At 43.9% G+C, this 13238-nt stretch overlaps 1 protein-coding gene across 4 annotated transcripts in view; it reads left to right on the top strand.

Moving 5' to 3' along the window:
* EBF1 (EBF transcription factor 1) overlaps window positions 1-13238 on the top strand; it is a 372993-nt gene that overhangs the window by 228944 nt on the left and 130811 nt on the right. For all 4 annotated transcript variants that reach the window (XM_087816956.1, XM_087816955.1, XM_087816954.1 and 1 more), the window contains exon 7: window positions 3937-4018. In XM_087816956.1, the coding sequence (XP_087673082.1) occupies window positions 3937-4018 (82 nt within the window). The remainder of the gene's footprint in view (window positions 1-3936; window positions 4019-13238) is intronic.

The following is a 13238-nucleotide window of genomic DNA, read 5'->3' as shown; positions in this document are numbered from 1 at the left end:
ATTATCTCTCCTTGGTTTCTGCCTCCTTTTTTGTTTTTGTAGGTCATTCAATGAAACGTGGTTTGCATTGGTCATGTAGAATTTGTTTCTTTGCTTAACCTTAACAAGAGAGAAGAATATTTTTTTGTATCTGAAAATCTCAACATCTCTGAGTACTAGTTGGTGACCAGGTACCGGGAATAAATGATGAAAATAATCATTGCTTTTTCTGTACTAAGCACTACACATATGATACTCATTTAATTCTTAAGAACCCTCTGAAGTAGGTTCTGTTATTTCCCCTCATTTTACAGGTGAGAAAATTGAGGCACAGAGAGGTAAAATAATTTGTCTAAAGTCACACAGTTGATTAAACAGTGAAGCTAGAATCATGATGAAAACTACACAGTGGTACTGTAATTTCCACATTTTAATGAGGCCAGTGAGGGAGGGTTAAGAAAAGTGTCAGACTTTAGCCAGATTTGTCTTATCTCCAGCCCTAACTCTTGTCCAATATACTCTGCTACTGTCTGTAATGTAGAGGTCCTGGATTCTGTTTAGTTGAACAGATATTTACTGGAAACCCATTGGGTTCTGAGTCCTGTGCCATGTGCTGGGTATGCAGAATTGTTTTTTTGTTATTTTATATCCTCACATAGATGGGTCAGATCCTGGTGGCTAATTCAATGAATTTTCCTTTTGGGAAAGCCTGCAGGTGCCTCTGGTGTCCAGCACCATGCTGCTCACACAGAAGCCACTCAATATACTGAATATCTATTGGCTGCTAAAATGTGATATCAGTTAATCATTGAATCAACAGTTTCATTCTACCAGTGGGTGTGTTCGGTTCAGTTAATGTTCAGTGATGGGTTGATGTCTTACATTAGCCTGACCGATGAACCTAAACACAACTTCTTAATATGACGCCACACTTGGTTTTATAATGATCACTTTCCTAATTGAGGTAGTAGACCAAAAAGTCAATATTTTAAGTATGGAGCTCTTATTGGCCTGACTTTTGAAAAGCTAACATTATATTGGAAAAATCATACAACTGGAAGTCAGGACAAGCGGATGCTAGTTCTAGTTCTCATAACTAATAAAACCGTGTGCCTGTTGTCACGTTGTCTCCTGACCTCTCTGTTTTCTCATATGCCCGATGAGGAAGTTAGACTAAGTGATGGTTAGGGTCACTTATTAAGTCCCATAATTCATGGAGAAAACAGATACCATAATGAATCCTTTTAGCAATGTAAAGTATTAGTTTAGTTTTGACTGCAGATAGGTATCTTAATTTTATCGACTCTTAGTTTTCTTGCCTTTTAAATGGGTTGATGATTTCTGGCACACCTGATTTATAGGACTTCCATGAGGGCTCAATGAGATACCGGGGATATACGTGCCTTGAATGGTATAGCACACTGTAGGGACACAAGGTGACAGTGTTCATATTGAAAGTTAACGATTAAGTGTCAGGTTTCTCACCACCCTGCCCCCCACCCCCAAAAGACTGGAGTTTGGTCCCGCTTGGGCTATTTCCCGGAGTTTATGGAACTCTTTGGAGCTGTGCAGGGTCAATAGGAGCTTTGTCCTGCTGCAGGTCAGTTTCCCACGGTTGCGGTAAGGCTGCCACACTCTTTCTCCTGACTCACTTTATCAAACACACCCGCCACACAAACGGGGGTAATTCGTCAGACAAAAGTGAGGTTTTCAGTTACAATAACCTCCGCTCTGTGAAAAGCCCCCTCGGAATCTGAGACCTTCCCCCCGGGCCAGCAGACGTGATCCAGGCTTTACAAATGCCTTAAAAGCAGCCCTGTAAAAACCATCCCCCGAACTTGGGTGCCCCGTCTAACTCTCTCTCTCCATGTGGGATATTTTTATCTCCTGCTTCTAACTCCTCTCGGTTCCTTTAAGGAAGTGCAATCGAAAGGGTCAGGCACTTGGCATCTACTTAGGGGAAAACTTTGAAAGAATTTCTGAGGCTCCCCCCGGGGTAGGGCTGGCTCTCCCCAGAAGAATCGGCCCTTCAGAGCGTCTTTGCCACATAAGGGCTTGCGCTAGGCCCCGGGCACCAGTTGACGCTGTCTCTCCCCCACGACAGATGGTCAAGCCTTCAATTTCAGCAAGCGATCCTCTGTCGAGCTTCTGCCAGCGCGCCGAGTGACAGGGCAGCCCAGGGTAACGGGGATCCGGTGTGTGCCCGGCATGGCTTTTGTGCTAACGATGGGCTGCTGACAGGCGCCGCGCCCCTGCTCATCCCGGAGGCAGGTCCCGGCTCCCTTGATTCTGTTTCTCTCTGGCAGAGCCCGCGTCCTGTTTGCCTGTCTTTCAAAATCCATTTTGGCACCAGATGGACCCCCTCGCGGTGGCTAGCAGTTGTCTGACTTGAAGATGCCAGAGGGTGTGCTGACAGCTCCTTCTAACACAACCTGAATCTGGCTGTCGGCTCGGCTCAAATGGCTTAAACACACACAGGCGGCAAATATTATCAACCCCGGGGAACCGGGGAGGGAGAGGGAAGGGCGGTGCGGCTCCTTCCAGGGTCCACGCTGCCGGTGGCGACAGCAATGCCAGCGATTCCTCTTACCCGTGTGGTTATTCCTGTTTACTCTTATTAGTACAATTGCCAGGGTGGTCCAGTTAGTGATCACATCAGGGTCGTACTTCTGCTGTTGCTGAAGCTGCTACAGCGTGATGATTGAGGGCGCTGGCTCCGTCCAAGGTTGAGTTCTGGGCTTTCCCAAGTGTGTGTATCCAGGTGGGAATTTTACTCCCGTGTAGACTCGAAGTGGGAGAAAGGGGAAGAAGAGAAAATTATTATTATTTTTTTAAATTTAAATTAAATTAAATTTTTTCATCACCTTTTATCTCTCCTATAGTCTCTTCCGCCTCCATCCCCCCACCTTCACCGCAGTGTTAGCCACGCCGATGAGTCCCTCGCCCCCATCACCATAGTGTTAGCCACACCAATGAGTTCTTTCTCTTTTTTCACTTTCTTTTTGGCTAAATCCCTCCACCTGCCCAGCCCACCCCCAGCCTACAGCCGTCAGCCTGCTCTCTATTCTTACAAGAATTTCGCTGACCGGCATTTTAACGCATTCTGATATTTTGGGAAATACGAACTTCAGGTGGTTTTTAAAATGCCGCTTTCCCCAAACGTGGGCAGGCACGGAACGTGCAGGTGGCTGGCATGAATGCCCTCGGAGCACCCCTTTGATACCTGCTTCCTTTACCTGATGGACTCTAACAACTGCAACATAAGAGATAATTCAGAAAGCTGCAGGGCAACCGTCTAATTGATCATTCACAACAGGACTCTTTTGCAAGTTAAAGTGGGCACTGTTAATACACTAATTCAGCAGGTGTAAACTGGGGTCATTCCTGGAAAATTGAGACCTTTTGTTGCCCTAGCAAGTAAAGCCCATGGATCTCACAAATAGGAAGTCTTTGTGAAGCCAAAGGACTTTCTTTAGTCAGTATGTGAATCTTACCTACTTCTCATAGGTATGACTAATTAGGATATTTTCTTTGGAGTTGCTAAGATAAAACGTGTTTACTGTCTCCTGTAGTCATCCAGCATGTATTTTGCTGGTTCATAATCTATGAATTTACAGGACTTAAATTACATGTTATTAGGGACCAGGAATAATTCTCAGGCGATTATACCCAATTGGAACCCACTTTAACTTACTGTGAAGACTTTCTATCTGTCTGTCTGAGAATACTTCCTTGGGGGCCGAATTCTCTGTGAGATCTGTTGGCAGTACCCAGAGCGGGCCACTCCAGCTCTGATGCAAAGCAAAGGCTAAAGCTTTCAACAAAATACTGGTTCTAACACCATTCTGAGTGTTTCAGAAAGTGTGCCTAGAACGCACCGCCCAGAAGCAACTTACTACTTTTTTTCTTTCTGTGTCAGGACTGAAATGCTAACCATGATCATTTGTTTCTTTACAGGTTCTTCTTGAAATTTTTCCTCAAATGTAACCAAAATTGCCTAAAGAATGCCGGCAACCCACGTGACATGCGGAGATTCCAGGTGGGCCTGTCTTGTCTCTCTTAAATCGCAGTAATGACATGAATATCAGGAGAGAGTTAAAAAAAAGTCTTAGGCAGAAGAAGACATAGAGTATAGTTGTTTCCCCAGAGTGGAGAGCAGGTGAGGCGCCCCGTCCCCCAGGTCTCTGTTCCCCAGCAGTTGTTGTTTTTATTAGAGAGGAATTGGGACCACACGACCTGTGTGCGCTGGTTGAGCCTAGTTTGGCTTCCAGATTGGACTCATGGGCTTAGCCCAGTGCAGGTTCAGTGAAGTACACAGAAACAATGAATTTCCCCCTAAAGATTTACAACTAGAAAAACCGTAACATAAGAGCTTTGTTCTGTGTTTAGAATTTACTACCTCCTTCATTCTTGGAAATCATTAGTAGTCATTATCATTAAAAATGGACCTCTTAAGAAGCAGGGTGCTTCTAGACTGACATGGGTGACAGTTCTGTTTCAGAAATGTCCTTGTATGACACACGTAGATGTCCTCAAGCATCCATCAGATCTGCCACCATTTCAGTATGAGTGGTCTGCGAACCTCCTATAATTATACATTTTCTAAAGAGAAATGATGTGAAAACAAATGTGTTCACTTCCAAGACACAGAATGGTAGTTGGGTTTTAGTAAAGGTGGTTAAGTTCTAGATGGGTACTTCTCAGATGGCAAAGTGTCAAGAATCCCTTGGGGACCTTGTTAAGACGCTAATGGAGGTCTGCGGCAGGTGGAAGGGAGGCGTGGAAATTCTACATTTCTAACAAGCTCCCCAGTGATGCCAGCGCCATGGCCACACTTGAGTAGCAACGTGCCAGACCCCCGTGTTGCTTGCTGTGTAATTTTATGACTCATTTGCATGGCCGATGTTAATTTCCCCATCCAAGTGTGTCAGGACCCATATATGAATGCCATATAGTCTGTATGGTGCTTACAGTATGCTCTTAGGTAGAGTCAGCTTTAAGTATAGATTGAAATATATGGCTTCTGAGAGGCTTTGAGAATTTTTAGCTGCGCGGTCTCTGATGGAGAAAGGGAAGGTATGATGCTGAGCATTGACTTTTGAATGTCAAGATCTCTCAGTCTCCAAGGTGATTATTTTTTAAAGGGATGAGACTTACTGGTCTCATGAAAGAACAAATTCAGTGGAAAGAAGACATTCTCTCCTGAGATTCTGAAGCGTTTCTCTAAAATCATTTTGGCCTTGCCAACTTTTGTCCTGACAGAGATGAATGGAGGAGAATCCTCAGATTCCTAGTTTCCCAGAAAATGTCTCTCCTGGCTAGATTCTGACCCCAGGTTGGTAGCCTTGGGCACTGTCATTCTCACACAGGACTTTTTGTGTTGAGTTGGAGTCAGCTTTGGGGGCAAAACAACACATATGATGCCACTAAGTGTATGTTGCTAAGAGTCTTGAAAGAAGAGGTTGAGTTTTAGTACAAACTGTTTTGTAGCTTGCTTGGGCCTTAAGATGAGCCATGTATCTCATTTGAGCAAGCTTGGGTTAGAAATGAGGCATATCTAGGCATGAACAAATTCATGTCTAAGAGACATGTCTAAGGGCATATTAATACCAGGATCGACTTTGCTGTGCTTCTCAGGGAAGCAGAGCTAGAGCTGGACTTTGGTGACATTGGGAACCTAAAGAAGGAGCATTTGTGTAAGACTTCTGGGGACTTGTTTGCCCTCACAGGACCTGCTAGTAAAATGTCTGAAAGCCTTGAATTATAGGAATGTAGCTTTTATGTGAGATGAGAAGCCAACTCAGTCTGTTATTTTTGAGTCTAGAAAATGTTACTTTTACAGACAAAAGAGCTATTCTTTGTTTAGTAGAAGGGCTATTGAGATGAGGAGGCATGAGTTAGATTTCTGGAAAGCCTCAGTTTCCTCAACTGTAAAATGGAGTAAAAATGATGATTCTGTTTATTTTACAATATATGAAAGAAAGACATTTTGCATGCATAAGTAATTTGTAAATGATAAAGTAAAAATGTAAGCCTTTGGAGAGAATACTTGTGATAAACTAAGCTGGGTCATTATATCAGTACAGGGTTTCTCCACCCTGGGCACAATTCACATTTTAGACTGGATAATTCTTTGGGGATGGTAGGCAGGGAGGGAAGGAATGATTTGTCCTTGTGGAGTATGTTTAGCAGTTGTCACTAGCCTCTACCACTAGATGCCAGTAGAGATACTCCCCTCCCCCAGTCACAACAAAGCAAGAAACCAAGATGTCCCCAGACCTTGCCAAATGTCCCTGGTTGGGGTAGGGGTGCAAAATTGCCCCTGGTTGAGAATCACTGGTTCTGTCCTATTCATGATGACCTCTGGCAGACTCTTCATGGTGACATTGCTTCTATCTCAATGGGTGCACTCTTTGACTAGGCATGAGAGCTGCCCAACACAGGTCCATACTGTCCTTCAAATACATGATTTATCTGAACCCTGACAATGCTCTTTCCTATGATTCTTCAACTGGTCCTAAAGTAGGTGGATGTGTCTCAGTAGGGGCAGGTACCTTAGCGCCACCATACAGTCAGTGTTTTAGTTGAAGAAGAGCTGTATCTCTCTCTGTCAGCAGTGACAACTTTCTTGTTGCATCCCAGGTTTAACCTGCTCTGTACCCATCACCCACTCGTTTCTTCCTGACAGAGGATTGAAGGAGCCTATGGCAGAATGAATACTGACTTATTTTGTTTTGTATCTGTGTATGCTTACACATTTCATTATCATTTTACGCAATTAGCACATGGTCTTATGCATGTAGGCACATGGATATTTATGCAGTCAGAGAATGGACGAATTGTCTCAGTATAGTTCAAGTAAAACTTCAAGTATCCCTTAGTCAACCTTTTCAGTTTGTCTCCAGCCTTGTTTCTTTCATGACTTTTCCTCCTGTGTTTATCTGTATCACTGCATGCTGGTAGCCACTCCATCCTTCCTGAATCCATCTTTTTCCTTAGATTTCATAACAACATTCATTCATTCTCAGCCCCTTCCAATAGACGCTGTTTGTCTGCTCTCCTATAAATGTCATGTTCCCTAAATTTCCTTTTGAGATTCAGAACTTTTTTTTTACTGTGTAAGGTCTCTGAGGATCTTCTCTACCTCTAGCATCTTAACCATATTTTGGGCACTGAGAACTCTTGAGTCAGGTTCCCTGACACCTGACACCCCAATTCAGACCTAGCCATCAGCTACCTGCTGGATATTTCCAAACTCAGTTGTCACCCTCCTTATTTCTTTTTCTTTGTGCCTCTATCCCAAGCTGGCTTCCCTTCCTGTGTTCCCTATCCTGGTTCACTCCTAACTGCATTAAGTGCTGGGGAGATGACTGTTTATGTTTGTGTCCATATTATCTTCACGATATCCCTGTTGGGAATGAGTAAGTATAGATTATTCCCATTTTACAGAGGAGGAAACTGAGGCTTAGAGAAATTAAGCAAGTTGCCCAAAGTCACACATCTACTAAGTATTGAGGCAGTGGTTGAACCCAGCCAGTCTGACTCAGATGTTGTCTAACGTTGGGGAACTGTAAGGGACGTGTCCAGAGCCTGCCAGCAGGCACCTAGTAAAGAGACCTCTCAACATCTGAGAGCCACAGCGGCTACCCACGGATGTGTGCTGGAGTCTCGGGAAAGCTAAGAGGGGTTTTCAAAAGAGTTGTTTGCCCTAATAGAACCTGAAGCTACCATGTGGATGAAGAACATTGGAACACCACCAAAGTTCACCAAGCAGAGGGTAGAGAGTCGTGTGCAAGGGGAGGAACTTGAGCCTTATTTCTGAACAGAGCTATGGTGTTGGTCAACTTGTAACTGTGTGAACTTTGGGAAAGAAGCAACTACTTAGAAGACTGCCTGAGCTTCACTTAAGCTATGAAGGTTTAGGCCAGTTCTCTAGGGTGAGAAAGGGCCCTTACCCTTGCCTAGATGGAGCCTGAGTAAGCGGTCCCTCAGAGTAAAGGGACATCTCCGAGTACTCTGTTAAGAAATCCTGCCGTAGTTCCCAGATCGTAGGAGTTAACCAAGAGGGGGAAGATTAGTCTTCCCTGCAGCCATCCTGACTGCTAGCGATGCCTCATGCAGACAGTGGTCGAAGGCTTCCTTTGAACAGGACGTAATTTCCACTATTTTTCTCGTGGTACGCTAATTGGGAAGCTGGTTTCAAATATTTCTCTGTTGCTGCTGCCTGTGAGGGGGAGTGAGAGAGTGTCTTCTTTGCACGAGAGAACTGGCTTCCTCTTTGCATCTCCCGTGGCTTTTCCCAGTGCTGTTGAAAATCAGCCCTGGAGACGGCTGGTTGAAAATGCGCTCTCTCGCCCGTTAAGCGGCTCCTCGCAGCCGTCACGGGGGCTCCTTCCCTCTTGCCCCACTTGGGATGCTCGCGGGCCGCCTGCTGAGCGTGTCTCCTCTGAACAGCAATCAGGGGCCCGTGTAGGTGACTGAGAAGGACAGAAGAAAGGTTGTTGATCTCTTGACACGTAAAGACATTCTGTCAAGCAAACTCAGCCTCACAGCGGCCGAGCTTCTGGTGTGTAAACAGAGACTGCTTAATTACACAGGTCATGTCAATTAGGGCGACCTTAGCGTTTTCGAGAAATTAATCACTTTCCGCAGAGCTCGACTATGTTCATACTTTAAGGCAGCATGGAATAAACCTTGTAGAAAATCTGGTACAATCTTTTTTTTTTTTTAATTTACAATGGATGTTTTCTTTTGAAATCCCCAGGCTGTGGTTAGGGTAGCAAACTTGCTTAAATACAACAGGGGATACAGGCTTCATTCAGCTCCAGCGGGCGTGGGGAGGTGGGGGTAAGCTGGGGATGGAAACAGCTCATGACAGGGAGAAATTCACTGGGCTAAATGAGCCCGCTTCTTCATCTTGACACTAAAAAGATGCTAATGTCACAGGACTGTGTTAAAACCATGACACGGGGCTGGTTTTTAACTGACAGGAACTAGGCAATTCAAGGTTAAGACTTAACTCCTTATCAATAGCTTTCCTGGTTGGGGCTGGCAGAGCGAGGATGGTGAGGGCAGAAGCAAGGGCTGGGTGCGAGCTGGCATTGCGGTAGGCGCCGGAGCACCTGGGGGCTGGGAAGTGGAGTACACATTTCCAGATCCATCTTATCTCTTCCACAAAGTTTTCCCACAGGCTATAAATCTATATGTGTAAATGTTAGCTCTGTGACTCCATGTGAATGTAAATGTAAGACGTATTCATTCATTCCGGCGTGCACGCACTCAGTGGTATTTATGGATGCGGTGGGTGGTGAGTATACTGTGATAAACAAGAAAAACAGAGCATTTGTCCTAATGAAACTCGTATTCTAGGTGGGGTCTATTACTTAGGGTAATACTAGCTGCTGTAACAAATAGACCGAAGAATACGTAATGGCTCACGGAAAACAAAAGCTTATTTCTTGCTCACATAATGGTAGAAGGCAGGTGCTTCCGTTGGTGAGCGGATCTCATTCAGGAGGTGATATGGGGACCTGGGCTCTTTTCGTTTTTTGTCTCCACTGTCCTTTAGGGCCTAGTTGTCTCGAGAGGGCACATGGACTTCTTTAAACCCTGGGCTGAGAACTAATCCTAGTCAAATCTGCTCACATTCACCAGCTAGGAATTTGTCACCTGGCCATCTACCATAAGCAAGGGAGGTCTGCAAATGTCTAGTCGTACAGCCTGAGAAGGAGAGGAAACGGATGTATACAGAACAGTTACCATCAGCTTCCACAATGTGTACAAATGAATAATTGCCAATCATGAAGGATTGTAATTATTGCTACAGAGAAAATGAGACAGGGTATTATGAGCAAGAATAAGTGCGGGATGGGTGATGGGAACCTACTTTAAAGTAGGTGAGCAGGGAAAGCTTCTGAGGAGATGACATTTACACTCAGAGCCACAGGGTAAGAATAAATCATCCTGAGGAGAGCCAGAGGAGTTTCCTGAGCAGAGAGAATGGCAAGCCCCGAATTCACGAATTCACGTTTATCTGAGCGGATGAATACCCTTCCTTCACTTCCTTGGCACTAGGAGTGGGGATAGAAAATACGAGGAGAAACCACCAGGTTGTGCACCCCAAATTCCCGCCAAAAATGTGTGTTCCCTTTAAAACAATGACATGGGAAATGACATTAAAAGGCAGTTCTCTGCCCCTTCCCCCCCCTTTTTTGTGTGAATTCTATAAATTTTGGAGGATCCTTGTTGTTTATTCAGAAACTCACAGAGGCTCTGAATCAATATGTCCTAGGGTATCCTTAGAGGATTCTTAAAATACATGCCCAACCTCTGCACTTGTGGTCTGCTCAGAAAAGCACTTAAATAAAGAAGGAAAGAGTCTCATCCCCTTTCCTTCTCCCCCACTGTCCCCCACCCTCATGTTGCCTCATATTGTTTTGACACACAGCACATTTCGCAATTAAATTCTTTACCAACAGAATGCTAGGGGCCCGGGCTGCAATCACTCTACCCATACGGAATAATTTCAGGATGCACCACGCTGATTAATTATACTGAAAGCAGCTCTAATGACAGTTTCCGAATCCAGGATTAATTCACAGAACATGGTAAATACAAATGGTAGATTTTCAACCTGATATATTAAACCATTACGGCTTATTGGGCAAATATGTGTCTTGGCATGAGCCTTCTGCTGGGGCTCGGCAGAAAATATGCATCAGTGAGAAGGAATCCTTATGAGCTGGATTTGTTGAGTGGTAGCTCTGCACTTAAAGGAAATAAATTCCTACATTAAGTACAGTAGTTATTGAAAAAAAAGTAAAATACATTAAAAGATAGATATTAAAATGTTTGGTTTGATCAGTGTTGCCCGTGGGTATTGGTTCTGAGGATGCCAATACTTACTGAGACTTCCCAACAAAAGATATGATTATATGCTTTCACTTTTTAAGTTGTAACTTTTAGAGAGCTCTTATTATGTGTGAGACTCGGTAGTACTAAGTGTTTTGCATGTTTTATCTGACTTATTTTTTCTATCGCTCTTTATCTTGTTTGCTTTGTTTACTTTGCTCCAAACAAGCACATTGGCCTTCCTTCTCACCCTTCATTTCTCTTTCCCCAATATGCTAACCTCATTCCTGCCCCAGGATCTTTGCACTGGCTAGTCTGTCTCCCTGGGAAATTCTTTCACTTCATTGATTGGCTGGATACTTCTTATTACTCATATTTCAGCTAAAATGTCCCCTCCTCAGGGAGGCATCCCTTAATCATTCAATCAAAAATAGCTCCCACCTAGGCATCACCCCATCCCCATTTTATTTTCTTCTTAGAACTTTTCACATCCAAAATTTGCTTTCATTGCTCATTTACTTACATCTGAAAACCCTGTTCTTCCCCTGATAAGACCTAAGCTCTTATCAAGACAGATAAATACTTGATATGTTTTGCTCACTACTACTTCTGCAATACATAGAATAATGCCTGGCACATAGTAGGCTCACGGCTTATTCCTATGATTAAGTGACTCGTCTGAGGTTACAGACTAGTAAGTGATAAAGTTGGGGTTCAAGCTCGGGAGTGCCGGACCCTGGAATCTGAGTTGTTGAGCCATATGCTGTTTTCTTGTTTCCAATTTCAACATCCATGTGCCACAGCCCGTTGGTAGAGAGCACACAAGGCAATTCTGTATGTTTTGGCTCACTGCTACTTAAAAAGGCCAGTGGGAACACGTAAATGGAGAACACCGGTTAAACACCAATGACACTGTCAGGAGTCATCAAAAGTATCCTGATCCGGAGAGAGAAAAACAAGGTTCAGGTCACGGATGAACTTTTTATGTGTAGCATGTGTCACAGTTCAGGAGACAGACACCAAGTCTCGTTTACAAAGATCCAGGTTAGTTTCACATAAGCATCTGAGGATTTAGAACTATCTATCCTTGTCTGGCTGTTGAAGAAGAGAGAGTGTTGCCTCGAGCCTTAAAGTGTGGATTTAATTCATACCCCAGCAGTTTCACTCCGTTACATCCTGTAGGTTCATTCATTCTCCATGATTTTTAATAAGTTATTTGGGATCTTTCAACCAGATAGAAACGAGCAATCGGGCAGGTTTTAGAGAAGGTCCCCTTCCATATCAGTGAAGGATATTTTAAAGGACAAAGTTAATGAAGACTTTACTGCTGGGGACCATTTTTATGTAAATAATGCTTAAAGTGTAGCCAGTCACTTAGATGCCTGAGATGTTCCCTGGAAGATCCCAGGAGAGGCGGGGAGAGAGGACTCCAGCCAGGAGAGTGTACTGAGAGGCCAGAGGCTGTTGTGCGTGAGAACTGGACCTGAAGTCTGGAAGTTTTCCTTCAGGTTTGCTGAGAATTTTTCCTGTGACCTTGAGGATGTTTTCAAACCTCTTGGGCCTCAGTTTTTCAATTTGAAAAAGGAAGTGTTGGGCAGGTTTGCGGTGTCATAACTACCGAGGATTTCTTTTGTCGTTTTCGCTTATGAACCTGATGTGATGACATATTTTTCAACCTAATGGCCTTTATGGAGTAAGATTCACCCTCTCTATTTTAAAATAATTGAAGCCATGTGAAACTACCAATTCAGAGCTTCTTGTGTGCCTGAGATAACCAGTGTTTCCATATGGAGATGATCTGATCCCATGTCAGCAAGGAAAATTACTGAATGCTTCAGTGTGCAGCCTCGCTATGGATGAATCTAGGATTCCCTCTCTGCAGTGCTGTCCCCATGACTACCTTTGAAAACTCTTAGTTAGAAGCCACTAGATCGGCTGATCTCTTGGGTCTCTTGTGACCAGCATTCAGGGAGTCTCTAATGTGTGGTCCGGCAGACAGGTTGGGTAGAGAATGTGCACTGTGTGGGGTGGAGGGTAGAAGTTTGATGGAATAGACTTTATTTTGTAGAGTAGCTTTAGGTTTACAGAAAAATGAGTGGCAAGTACAGAGAGTTCCCATTGACTCCCTCAATCCCCCCTCCCCTGTTTCTCCTATTAACATCTTACATTAATTAGTGTGATGCATTTGTTACTGTTGAGGTACTAATATTGATACATATTGTCAACTAAAGTCTATAGTTTATACTGGGGTTCCCTCTTTATGTTATGTAGTCTGTGGATTTGGACAAATGTAGGATGTTATATATCCACCATTAAGTATATTTCACTGTCCTAAAATCCCCTGTGTTCCGCCTCTCCATCTTTTTCTCCCACCTCCCAAACTCCTTTGCCTTTTCCAGAATGTCATA

Source organism: Miniopterus natalensis, chromosome 4, assembly GCF_054644295.1.
Source record: "Miniopterus natalensis isolate mMinNat1 chromosome 4, mMinNat1.hap1, whole genome shotgun sequence".
NCBI classification, from domain to species: Eukaryota; Metazoa; Chordata; class Mammalia; order Chiroptera; family Miniopteridae; genus Miniopterus; species Miniopterus natalensis.
The sequence above is the reverse complement of the archived record's forward strand: the minus strand, read 5'-3'. Positions and strand labels throughout refer to the sequence as shown.